Source organism: Amphiura filiformis, chromosome 20 (genome assembly GCF_039555335.1).
Source record: "Amphiura filiformis chromosome 20, Afil_fr2py, whole genome shotgun sequence".
Lineage (NCBI taxonomy): Eukaryota > Metazoa > Echinodermata > Ophiuroidea > Amphilepidida > Amphiuridae > Amphiura > Amphiura filiformis.
The window spans coordinates 50,318,046-50,330,802 of NC_092647.1; the positions used below are offsets into that span (position 1 = coordinate 50,318,046).

At 35.5% G+C, this 12,757-nt stretch overlaps 1 protein-coding gene across 1 annotated transcript in view; it reads right to left on the reverse strand.

Moving 5' to 3' along the window:
* Positions 1-741: 741 nt before the first annotated feature.
* Positions 742-12,757, reverse strand: part of LOC140141942 (uncharacterized) — a 28,804-nt gene continuing 16,788 nt past the window's right edge. Inside the window, exons 7-12 of the mRNA XM_072163826.1 lie at positions 12,438-12,664; positions 9,889-10,076; positions 8,696-8,873; positions 7,003-7,195; positions 6,154-6,251; positions 742-3,406 (exon numbers count right to left, since the gene is read on the reverse strand). Of these exons, the coding sequence (XP_072019927.1) occupies positions 3,160-3,406; positions 6,154-6,251; positions 7,003-7,195; positions 8,696-8,873; positions 9,889-10,076; positions 12,438-12,664 (1,131 nt within the window). The 3' untranslated portion in view covers positions 742-3,159. The remainder of the gene's footprint in view (positions 3,407-6,153; positions 6,252-7,002; positions 7,196-8,695; positions 8,874-9,888; positions 10,077-12,437; positions 12,665-12,757) is intronic.

Sequence of the window (12,757 nt, forward strand, 5' to 3'; positions counted from 1 at the left end):
CAGACACATGTGCACAACCAGAGAAGATCCGATTTAATCAGTTGAGCTGTTTCAATGAGTGTTATCTTGGTTTAATAGCTTTTAATGGGGTTTAAGTCCTGCAAAGGTCGAGATGAATTCTACTGTAGACATGACTGCATCATGTTTCGTGATCCTAGCTCGATTCTAGCATCCTCTTTTGAGACATTTTTCAGTAGATATCCACGAATAAAGATTATTCCCAAAATTTCAGTTGATTCCGATTTTGCGTTTGCGAGTTAACTCCTAAAATCGCGCGCGGGTGTCCTCACATTATGCATACGGGGATGCCTCGCGTGAAATTTGTAGGCATGGGGTCTATGTTTTGAACTAAAAGATCTTCTTAGATATTGGTCTCCTTTCAAAAAGCCTACTTATAAAATATTAAAAAAATGAATACTTTAAACCTATATAAAGTCCTTTCTTTGGGGGAAAAACGTGTGAAATATTTATTCACGTGCTAAATTAAAATCGGTACAAATAGGCCTATTATGAACCTATCATAAACTGAGATGCCTATCCCTATTCAGTATTTACTCTATGCTAAGAGTATAGATTTGTTTGTGATTTTATACCCAAGGGTATACCACGAGGTATTATTTGTCGAATCAGCCAAAAACGCGATTTTCATTATCTAAATCAATGAATATATTATTGAAAAATAACACTTTGATATTTTGCAAAAGTTCATTCTACAAATCATATACTTTGAAAACTTGCTTGATTTATTGTTGTTATGATTTATGTACGTTTTACAAAAGCGTTGCTGTTTCTCTGTTTCAGCTCTCTTTACAACATAACTCAAGAATCACAGCACCTAAAATACATCTGTGATATTTGAATTCTTCTACATGCTCGCTATGAAATGATCAATGCAATTTTTGCCAAAGCTCACTACCCTTCTAAAGATGCTGTGAACTACCAAATCGCAACAGTTAAAAAATAGTTGCTAACCTTAATTTCTTGCCATCAAATTTTAATAGTGATCTTTTATAACAAAGCATATTACCATAACACAATAATTGTTCTTGTTAAAACAAAGCAGTGTACCAAAAACACAGGTGATTGTTTGAATTTACATTTTATTACAACAAATACATCATTTACATATTAAAATGTTCATACTATAATACACAAGATAAATAAAAGCACATACAATTTAAAATTCATGAACAAATTCTCACAGATATTCAGGCCATGTGTACATGACATTCATATGTATCTGAATAAATAACTTAATTTTATTGTTTGGATATCATGATTACACTAACTTGCTGTCACGGGTTGAACCCTAATGAACTATCATAGTACGGAGTCCAAAAAAAAAAAAAAAAAAAAAAGGTCCGCACATCTTTTTCACATTATCTGATTACAATTAGTTTTTTTTTTTTTTTTTATAATAAAAACCTCTGAATAAAAACATTGAAGTTAATTTTCCAACTCTAACATAATAAAATCAGAAGATGCACCTTTGAGCAACATACGCTATTTGAGTAAACTTTACCCAAAGAATAAGCTATAAAATATTTAATATCACCCAACAAAAGAGTAATATCGTACCCAACAAAAAACGGTTGTTCATATGTTAACCCACTGAGCACTACCTGCCGATCTAACATTGCCTCTGATTGGTCAATTACATGATATCTTCACTTTAATCACCAATCAGAATGGAGCCTTGCAAATAATTCACCCCAATTTTTATGTGTGGTGATATTATTCTAACAATGTTGCTGATTGGGCCAATTGATAATGAAAACTTCTTTTTGACCAATCGGCAGGTAGTTCTCATATGTTAACACTCAGGGTTGGGTTCAATTTTACCCAATCTTTCTAACAGTGTTTTACACATTCTTACGTAATCGTTTGTCTGTCAATTTCACAAGCCGTTTTATAAAAATATTCAGACGAAAAGTGTAGATCTAAGAGGTTTTGATCATCCTCCACACATCACCAAGAAGCCTTTATGCGGTATTACTCCCACTCATTTGCTGGAAGTCAGAATACATACAAGCGCCCCATATTGTGGATATTTCCTCTTCATTAAAATATTTCAGCCCCCGCATCATCAAAAATAGAAAATTAGAAGGCTATACTTTGATAACAATTTACATACACTAAGATGATGGTCAAAGTAAATGTAAATATAAGATTTGTCTGGAAAATCTGACAAGCGTTAATGCGTGACCATAATCTGTGTAAAATAAATATGTTTTATGCATCCTTGCCATGCAGTTTGACTTTCTGGACGAATAACAATTGTTTTGAAAACAAAAATATTATTACGTCGTATTTGCTTTAAATAAATCAAAACAATTGAGGGTATTAATTTACCATGGATTGAGATACCACTTCTTTAACAAGCACACGTCAAACTATCCTTTCCTTAGTAGTATACAGTAAGAGTATGAGCGCCATGCATAAGACTGCTTAACAGTTTGCTATCACACAATTAATGATAAAGACATTGGCTCAGTTTCTTACTCTTTTCTCTTGTAACGTCTACAAACATGCTTGTCTTCATTGAAAAGAAATATACCTCCTTTAGATCTCTTATTATGTAAAACGTGTAAGATCCTTCGGGCAAATGATTGGTAGTAAAAAGTATACGGTCACATTTGTCCGAAATCATTTTGGGTGATTCTGCATAAGCTGCATATACACTTTGTTTTGTGCCCCTTCAAATGATCTGAAATGAATGTACCGCATGGAGATGCAGTACAATATACGCATCACCATTTGCTAGGAAGAAAAAAAACAGTGCAGTCTCGTGACCCCAGAGGCACATCAGATGAATAAATAGTACTTTTACAAAGGTACATTTATTTCAGAAGTAAAGGTGTAGAGGTACGTCAGTACACCTAAATCACTCGAGATTTCATTAAAATACTTCAGGGGTATTATAGTGTACAAGAAATATGTTCGTGGATTTCCAGGCGCTTACCAAGGTAGCATACATACATCAGAGGTGATATCTCTTCAGAGGTAAAAAAAAACCGAACCCGCGCGGTAGACGCGGTATGCTACAGAGGTTATTTCGAAGATAAATCCGAGATAATCCATCATTGTAGATTTGGCAGATCATTATGAAGAAATGTGGCTGCGTACATGTATATCATTATCTAAAATGGGCTAAATATTTCATGTTATGTTATTTCCATTAGCTTGAGAAGTGAAAAAAGTGGTACTGGAATTCCTATTTTGCATGGTCTCGTCGTCTTCTGTATCACTGCCTTTGTCTGCTTGTGTCATTTCAGCTTTTAAAGGTGTAGTATCTGTGATTCTGAGTTCTACTTCCGGTTCTGATGAAAAGGCAACATACACTGGATTGCTGTAGATGTCGACATTAGCTTTGGCATCAACTTCTCCAGGATATCTTCTCTTACGCCTAATAAAAGATAACAAACATTCAATATATCAGCGATTTGATGCCGGGATATTTTTCAGATAGTATTAGGCCGACTATTTCAACAATGAAGTTCAAAGTTAGGCCCATATGGGGCATTCAGGGTGTCCCTGAAAAAAACTAATATCATCGGAAACTGAATTTTTTTTTGGTATTTTATCGCATAAACCAAACATCACATACTTTTTGAATTTTGACAATTGACCGCTTCGCTTTTAAAACAAGAGAGTTTTACGAAACCACCTCATTTTCAATCCGTTCCATGGAGTCAAATATCTATCAATGACAATAGACGCTTCATCATGCGCTAATTAGCACTACGAATACATACCATCGATTGATATTTGAATCCGTGGAAAGGTGTGAAAATGAGGTAGTTCCGTAAAAGTCTCATATTACAAGAACGGCGTGGTCAATTGTCAAGATTTATCCCTCAACCACATTAGTTGTGGCGTTAAAATACACAATTAAGTTTCCAACGATACAGTTCTTTCAGGGACACCCTGCATGTATTCCTACACCCCTATAAAGGTCCGGTAAAATTTAGACTATGCCATAGTCGATTTTTGATAAATAAAAATGTTATTAATCATGATGAACGCATTCAGTTGAACTCGAAATTCAGTTCGGGGGCACTGCTAATTCAAAGACGTCTCTGATATCAAAGACTCTTCAGTGCCGAGTCACCTGACAGTATCATAATTCAAAGACGTCTCATAAATCACATACTCCCTAGTCTCAAAACCCAGCCGCAAACGATATTGTGAACGTGAACGGGCCTAATCAGCATGATCAGGGTTGTAGCTAGCCCATGTGCCTGCTAGCTCCTGCTAATTTTACTATCCAATTTATGAATTAAATCGCGGGCTCAGGATACCCTCTTAGCTACTCTTTCTAGTGAACGTGAGAAATCGGAGAATGCTAAAAAAAATTGTTGCTCTTTTTCATAACTTTGAGCTTAAATGCTGCAGAATAACTTTGCTCCCTCGACGACAGTTTGCAGACTTTCAATTCTCCGGAGTCCGGACACATCAAAACTCAACACGTGGTGATGAATGCACCAAACTTTTACAATAATATTTCATAGAGTACTCATACTTGAACTGCAACATTATAGGGGGAGTAGAAAATTAATTGTTCAGGCCCGACTCATGGAAATAATTTCAACCAATACCAAGAAGAAACTAGAAACATTTTTTGTCACTGTTTCATTAAAACATTTTATTTCTTAAAATGATTATCATCGTTATTACTAGAATTACTAGGCGTTTCCAGAATCCGGGACCGTTGGGGCTGAACTACACAAAATTTCAAAGGATGAACATCGGCGCGGCAGCCCCGCTAGGGGTGTCTGAGGGGCGATGTGCCCCTCCCCCTCCGAATTAGTCATTTTTTCAATTTGAAAGTCCCAATAGAGCCATTAGGTGTAACATGTTTATTGGTTATTTTCGGAGCATAGGCCTATATTTTTTTACAGATTTCCAACTGAGCCGCGAATTTTAGTTTTAGGCCTATATGAACACTCGTGCTCAATAATTCCTCCAATTCAGCCTAAGTTTAGGCTTTTCTGTTTTGACGCAAGGGGTGCTTGAGGGGGATGTGCTATAATAGGCCTATAGTCATTATATCTATGAAAGATAGGCCTATAATTCCTAACAAATTTCCTGCGGACCTGACTTCTGCATGGGTATGAACCTGCTCAATTAGGCCTATATGGATACTTGCAAGTTAGCCTTTTCTTTTTTGACGGAGAAGGGTGCCTGAGGGGGTGTGCTCCCTCAGAAGTTGGAGAATTATTTTAAAAAGTTATGAAAGGCACAATTAAGTCATTTGGTGTAAAAGTTTACACTTATCATGCTTATTATTCGTATTATTTTGGGCATAACAGATTTCAAAGGACCCGACTTGTGAGGGGGATATTATCCTCAAACTAAAAGCCAATCGGTGCATCATTTTGCATTAGGCCCCTAGTATTAACTTATTTTTCCGACCATCATGATTATCTTGGACGTCTAATGTTAGGCAGAAATCTTCGGCAGAAATCTTCGGCACACATATCCTGGAGCAGTTATATGGAGTTTTTAAAATATTCATTTATTAATCTTTAACTTTTATCTTCAAAATTTTACAAACAACTGGTACTCAAATTATTGTATGCATGTCAAATAATACAGGGTGTCTCAATTACACACGTTTTGCCCCTTTCTTGTCAGAATTATTTATCATGTCTATAGTCAATGGTTAGAAATGGTACATCTTCATACGATAATTTGGTAAAATTCTAACTTCAGGCATGCAGGATTTCCATTTTTCATTCATATGCTTGATTGGGACTCATTTTGCCTTAAAATGTTGTTTCAATATGCAAGATGATAGTTTCGCCATTTTTGAAAAGACAATACAAGGTAGTGACTATGTAGAACTTGTTACCACTGACTCAGTAAAAATGTTGTCAAGAGAAAACGAGTCAAAGCTGGTTTAGGGTTAAGGTTTAGGGTTAGGGTTAGGGTTAGGGTTTATAGGGTTTGGGTTTATAGGGTTAGGGTGAGTGTACCGACACTCATCTGTCAGTACACTGTTGTTTAAACCCAATAGGTTTCTACTTGCATAGAATAACCTTTGAGTGCGTTGGGTACTAAAACCCATGCTCCTCAACTTGTGGTCAAATGCTTGTTGAATGTAGCTTATTGAACTTTGCCATAGGAGATGCGATCATAGCGTAAACTCACCTGCAAATGACTACTGCAATGATTATGATGAGTAGAATAACGAGGGACAATACTGCAACGCATGCGATATACCAATAATGCATTAACCATGGCAGGATCTAGAAGAGAAAACATAAGAAATAACGTCAATTAAAGTGAAAGTGTGCTGTAACTTTCGAAATGAATTCTATATACCGTAAAAACTCGATAGTTAGCATATGTGCTTACTATCGAGCGCTTTGGAAAACATGAAATTGTACCAAAGTTCGGCGCTTTACCAACTGAGCTAATGGGGTTGAGATATACATTTGCAGGTTTACTTGTTCGTATAATGTGTATCGATGATTTGCTCAAAACCCTTTACACTTTTGTGGATGGGGCTCTTCATGTTTGCATGTTTTAAATGCGCTCTAGTAAGCACATGATAACTATCGAGTTTTTATGGTAGTCAATTTGGCTTCCTCGAGAGAGTGGACGTCAGTGCGCGCGCTATTGCGAGTAGTTTTAAATTTCACGCATTGACTCAAAGAACTGGCGTGTTTACACGCGCAATCAAAGGCGGTACATCTGTACACGCGCGAATTAACTCTGACAAAGCACTCACTTTCTCAAAGAAGCCAAATGGACTATAATCAGATAAGGGTGTGCTCAAAAGATGTACTGGAAGTATATTTCATTTGACGAAATAACAAACAAACAAACAAACAAACAAACAAACAAGCAAACAAAGAAAGAAACAAATGACCCTCTCAGGTTTATTACTTCTTACCAGCAACATTTCGAAATTTCTAACACAGCAACTAAAAAAATGCACATTATATTCTCACAATTTTTATTAAAAAAATAATGGTGAAGTAAAGGACTGCTTACCGATAAACTGTTTGACTGCTCCCTTGCTTCGCTCTTTTTAGAAGGATTATTTTTCCCCACCATTCTTGTGTTTGGTGTTAGTATTCTGTCAAGTTCAGTCTTATTATAATTGTCAAATATTCTTTGGAGTTTGTCAGCTGGTAACACATTATCGTTTGCTTTCGCGTAAAAAGTAACTTCCGTAGTAGGAGTCCTGAAAAACAGTTTGAAAATTGTGATGTAATTATGTGGTCAACTTTAAGGTAGCACGCAGCCTTATTATAATTGTCAAATATTCTTTGGAGTTTTTCAGCTGGTAATACATTATCATTCGCATTAATGTAATTTCTGTACTACAGTCAGTCTACTCTGAAGTACAAAGTACAGACACAGACGCACACATTGGGCCGACTTTGAAGGCACGCATACCTGCAGCAAAAACGCAGCACTACGCACTGTTAACGCGCTGTATACGCGCGCGTTGTCACTTTGTACTTCAGAGTGGACAAACTGTAGGAGTCCTGGAAAACAGTTATAAATATTGTGATGTAATTATGTGGTTAACTTTATGTAATCAAAATCTTGAGTTTTAAATATATGAATAATCTTCTTTTAAAACGGACGACAAAAACCATTCTCTACGAATGATGACCCAGAAACAAACAAAAAATAAAAGCAAACTATTAAAGCAACTGGTATCATAGTCATTGTCTAAAGAGAAAGATACATAAAGTGTTTAAAAGATAAATGTAGCTTTACCCAAAGGTACCGGTACGACAAATGTCATTTTAACATTTTAAATCGAGGAGCACGATTTCACGATTTTTGATTTCAAATTTGTCCAACAACCAATTAGTGAGTTATCCCAGGTAAGTGTTTTCCACTGCTTATATGTTACCAAACGTTATAGGTAGTTTAACATTTTTTCTGTATACAGGTTGTCTCTGAAAGATATGGTACCGGAGATAATTTGGGTTCGTTTGCTTACTTGCAAGGATAAATAACCGTCCGCATTGAATCTCAGAAATACAAGATATTGGGGTTTACCAATAGTATCCTTTTATAAATCATCAAATTTACTTATGGTGTTTAGGAAATACAGCGATTTCCCCAAACGTCACGAACAAGGTTGTTGTCACTGATGATTAACTATTGCGCATACCTACCCACCCCATGACGTATTATTGTCCTATAGAGTAAGCAACTGAACCGAAAACTATCTAAGGTACCGATATATCAGAGACACACCTTTGTTCCATAACAATTAAGGCATAGGACATTTTTTTGTTTTTCCTATAGCCCCCGAATGAAATGTATTTAATTATGTTTGTACTCACTTAGGTAGCATTGTGTGTAAATTTTACATCCGAACTAAGTGCTATTCTTTTTTTATGGGCATTTTAGTGTCTAAAATGGCCCAAAATGAGGGTTTTTCAATATTGCCGTCCAAATGCATTTCTAATCGTCACCCCCATAGACTTTACATGTAAAATAAAAAGGCTCATAAAAATTTAATAGCACTTAGTTCGGATGTAAAATTCACACAAAATGTTTTTTGAGTGATTACAAAGATAATTAAATACTTTTCATGCGGGGGCTATGTGGAATTTTCATAATGAATTCCTTGTACAATGACATTTCACAATAAAATGTCCATTGGAAACAAAGGTGGACACCCGCCTGTATACATTATATAGATGGATGACACTCTTACTTTGAAGCTGGTGATGTAATTTCCATAGAATCAACGATGACAACTTCAATGGATGGCGATCTAGCCTCTCTTGGACCAGCAAAAGACGAACTAATGACGTCACTTAGTTTGCCACTGAGTACAGTGAAGTTTTGAACGTTACCGTTTAGAGCTAATGTTATTGCAGACGCTATCAAATCTGAAAGAGAGAACAATAGTTTTTTGTGTGCATAATCTATTTTGAATGCTGTGAAATAGAACGTAATTTAACAGTAAGGTCGAAGTCATCTAGGCACCCGTAATTTAATATCCGTGGTAGTGTGAAATTATCACGATAGGCATAGGTTAGTTTAAAGGTCTACGCTCTGAATTTACATTAAGTCTGAAACACATCTAGAAAGTCTGAAAAAATTTGACACTTCGCTAATAAAAACATCTTTGCAATGTTGCTAGTCATATATGGCTGGCATGTTTTAAACCTCAGAATTATAAATCATAGGACACCTTTAGAATAAATATTCACGTTAAAATAGGGGCCTGAGAGAGTTACGAGGAAGTTAAAATTGTTGAAGGAAGTTTTTGACTTTGCAGGAAAGTCAATTAGAGTTAAGCTAATACATCATTTCTATTTTAAACACATCGACTCCTTATATGGATTCACCATACTGTTATTTGTTATTGTGCAAATATATTTGGCATGAGTTATCTTTTTCGTTTAATTCTGTGTGGGAGTTTTAAAGTTACAAACATGTGAGTTTAATTCTCTTCATAGTGAGTACAATATTCATTAAGTAATATTCGCCAGATGTATATAACCGAAATTCATTTGGATTATACTCTAGTCATCAAAATGTCATAATTTTCCATTTGCCCATATGCCATAATGGATTTTACCCATTTCAACCTCTAAATATTTCACACATAGTCATTGTGCAATCAAGCGTTTCATAATGTGTTGTGTAAGAGATTGGTATTACTGTGTCAATTTGCAAAATTTGTGTGCCGAAAAAATGACGAACATTTCTACTTTTCTTTCTATTTTTGTCACCCAATAATTTATTGTGAAGCACCAAATACCTGAGGTGTTCGTTCAATATGTTAGGACAATATTTCTGCTTGCAGATGACGATATTGCCTATTATACAAGCTTTATTTTCACATATGAAGGCTAAAAATGATTGAAAAGAAACTTCATATTTTCGCAAAATACTCACCTATTTCACATTTTACTCCATAAAAATGTGGGTTACAATCACATCGATAATTTGTTGAGTTAAGGCCCAGTCGAACACACCGGCCATGTATACACGGGTATGTTATACACGGGTCGGGGGCCTTAGCCGTGGGTTTAGGGAGTTCTGTCTCACATCTTGATCCTAAATGTAGGGCGTCACATTGACATCTGAGAAGAAATGGAAATACAACATCCGTCAATAAGACGAACATCCGTATAGAAATGGAGGCTGCAGTCGATAACTACAATAATTCAAGCTAATTCACTCATAAACGTAACGGTAGCTGTATATTACAATTTTATCTCCTAAATGATGGCAGCAAAGTTATGTAAAACTCGGCAACATAAACGTTTTAGAATATCCTGAATATGGTATCTTGATATTTTGGGCCAGGACGACTTGCTGAGTTACCTAGTTTACCGTAAATGTTCGCCTAATGGCGCTATGGGCTCACTTGACACAAGTGGACTTTTAGTAGGTATATCACCTCAAAAATAATCGCAGCAGAAACACGTTATTTAATGTTCCTACATTATTGAGCTTTATTAAAGCATCAAAAATCAAAAAACAGAATTGAAATCGGTCAATGCATTGTGATGTAATGTCAATTTAAAGATGCTCGTAGATGGAATGAAATCCTGCCACAAATGGCTGTAATGACAAAATTGGCACATTTCGAGATTTTGAAGGTTTAATTTAAACATCACATGTTAAATGCCTATCTTTCCTGACTTCGTTACAGAAAACAAAATTAAAAAATCTATCATTGAATAATTATAATAAATTAACCAAATATACTATTTTAGCAATTTCGGCCAATCTGCAGACAAATTAAATCTCAAAAAATGACTAAGTTCAGCTAATTAATATGCAAAATTGATGCCAATAGAAAACCGTACATGATATAAAGGAGCGGTTTTTTTGCACACATATGTGTACAAAGTTCTTTCAATTGATAACAAAAAATACACAAAAAGTAATTAATTATGCAAATTAGGTAATTACAGCCAATTATGTATTTATGATATTATTATGTAAATTAGGCATGAGTAATTTTGGTTTTTTTTCAATATTTAATGAACGTCTGTTCATTCATCATTAATTTTTTAAGTATGATCCTGTTATGAGGTTGAATAAATGAACTGCAGTTAATTATTTAAAAATAATACAAAAAAATTACAAGTTTGACATTTTGACGGTGTCTGGAATATAATTTTCATTTTTACTGTAAACATGGTATGTGTCACCATTACTCAAAGGCAAGTCCGAAAAGTAAAACTAAAAATTCAGTTGCAATGAGACTTTAAATTAACTTTTTGTCATCTGTATTAACATGGGAGGACAATCGGTAAAAGGAACATCCAATTTACTGTACCGCGTATACAAAAAATAGTATGGCCTTGGACACACACAATGGCTTAGAGCTATTGTGGTTTGGAAAATTACTCCCTAATTTAGTGTTTAGTGTTTTGCTTCAACTAGTTTTAGGGAAGTGCTTCATTCGTTGTCGACAGAAATAATTTACATGCTAAGAAAGATTAGTATTTCAGCTAAATGGTGGTAGGTCCCTTTACTTCAATAGGCCTATATTTACTAATTTATGAGAGATCTTCAAAAATCCATAAAAACAGGCAGTAGCTCATAAACAAAACAATTTTTAATTTTTGAGGACCCGATGTTAGCCTCGGAAAGGCTTCACACACCATATATTAAAAAATTAAACAATTTGGATGAATGAAGCATATGAGGAAATTCATTTATCGACATCGATGTTTTCTAAAATTGGCCAAATTTGAAGCGCGCCCTTTTCAATTCACTGTTATGCTTGCATGCACAGTGTAGCAGACTTATTGTGCAGCCACTGTGACATACCTACTTTTAGAGACAACCTATAAAAGTGCCCTCCCGTAAAATTCCTACCAGCAAATAAGGGCATGGAACCTTGATTCTTGTTGATATTTCAGAGGAGAGAGAGAGATCAGATTTCTATTTGCACATATGGAATTTACCCCAAGGTAAAGGAGTGCGCCATTAGGTGAATCTTTACGGTATTTTAAGAATTTCAGCGATGCACGGGTTTTTAGTTGTGGATTTCAAACAGGGGTGTGTGGGTGTGGGGATATGGGAGTGATGGGGGGCTGGTGGTGTGTGTGTGGGGGTGTATTCGGCGTGGTAATGGAAATTAGATTGCTGGTTATTTCGGAAATGTAAACCCTACAAATATCAATCCCGTCAACCGAATACTATTGGATGTACAATGGTAACAATTATAGCAAGCTAATATGTTATTTTACCAAGCAATTTCTATGTATTGATTTGTACTGAAGACAATGATTCTTAGCTATAGGGTGTATCAAAATGATTGGTACCCGTCAAAATCCAGTGAGCATGGAAATACAAAGTTATAAAACTATATATAAATTGTAGTCTTTAAAGGTGATCTAATGTTGAATTGGAAACAAGCATGCGTTTCATTAGACAACAAAGGTGATGGGTACTAATCATTTTGATACACCCTATATACTTACTGGAATGACCCGTCAGGCTTTTCTTGGCACATCCCCGACAGGCAAGGTGAGCTAGCACATGGCCCAGTAGTAGTAGGTTTAATAGGAACACTGGTTGTATTATCCCTGGGACCAACACATAAGGGAGGATAATAGCCCGGAACACAGAGACATTTAAATCCGTGTACTCCATCAAGACAAGTTGCGCCATTCATGCAGGGGTTTGCAGCACAATCGTTCACATTTACCTGGTGTGTCAAAAACAAAATTACTAAGTAAAACTACAATAGTGTTTAGCTTGGAAAAACAGTAGCATGATTGACGGGAATTATAATAAACAT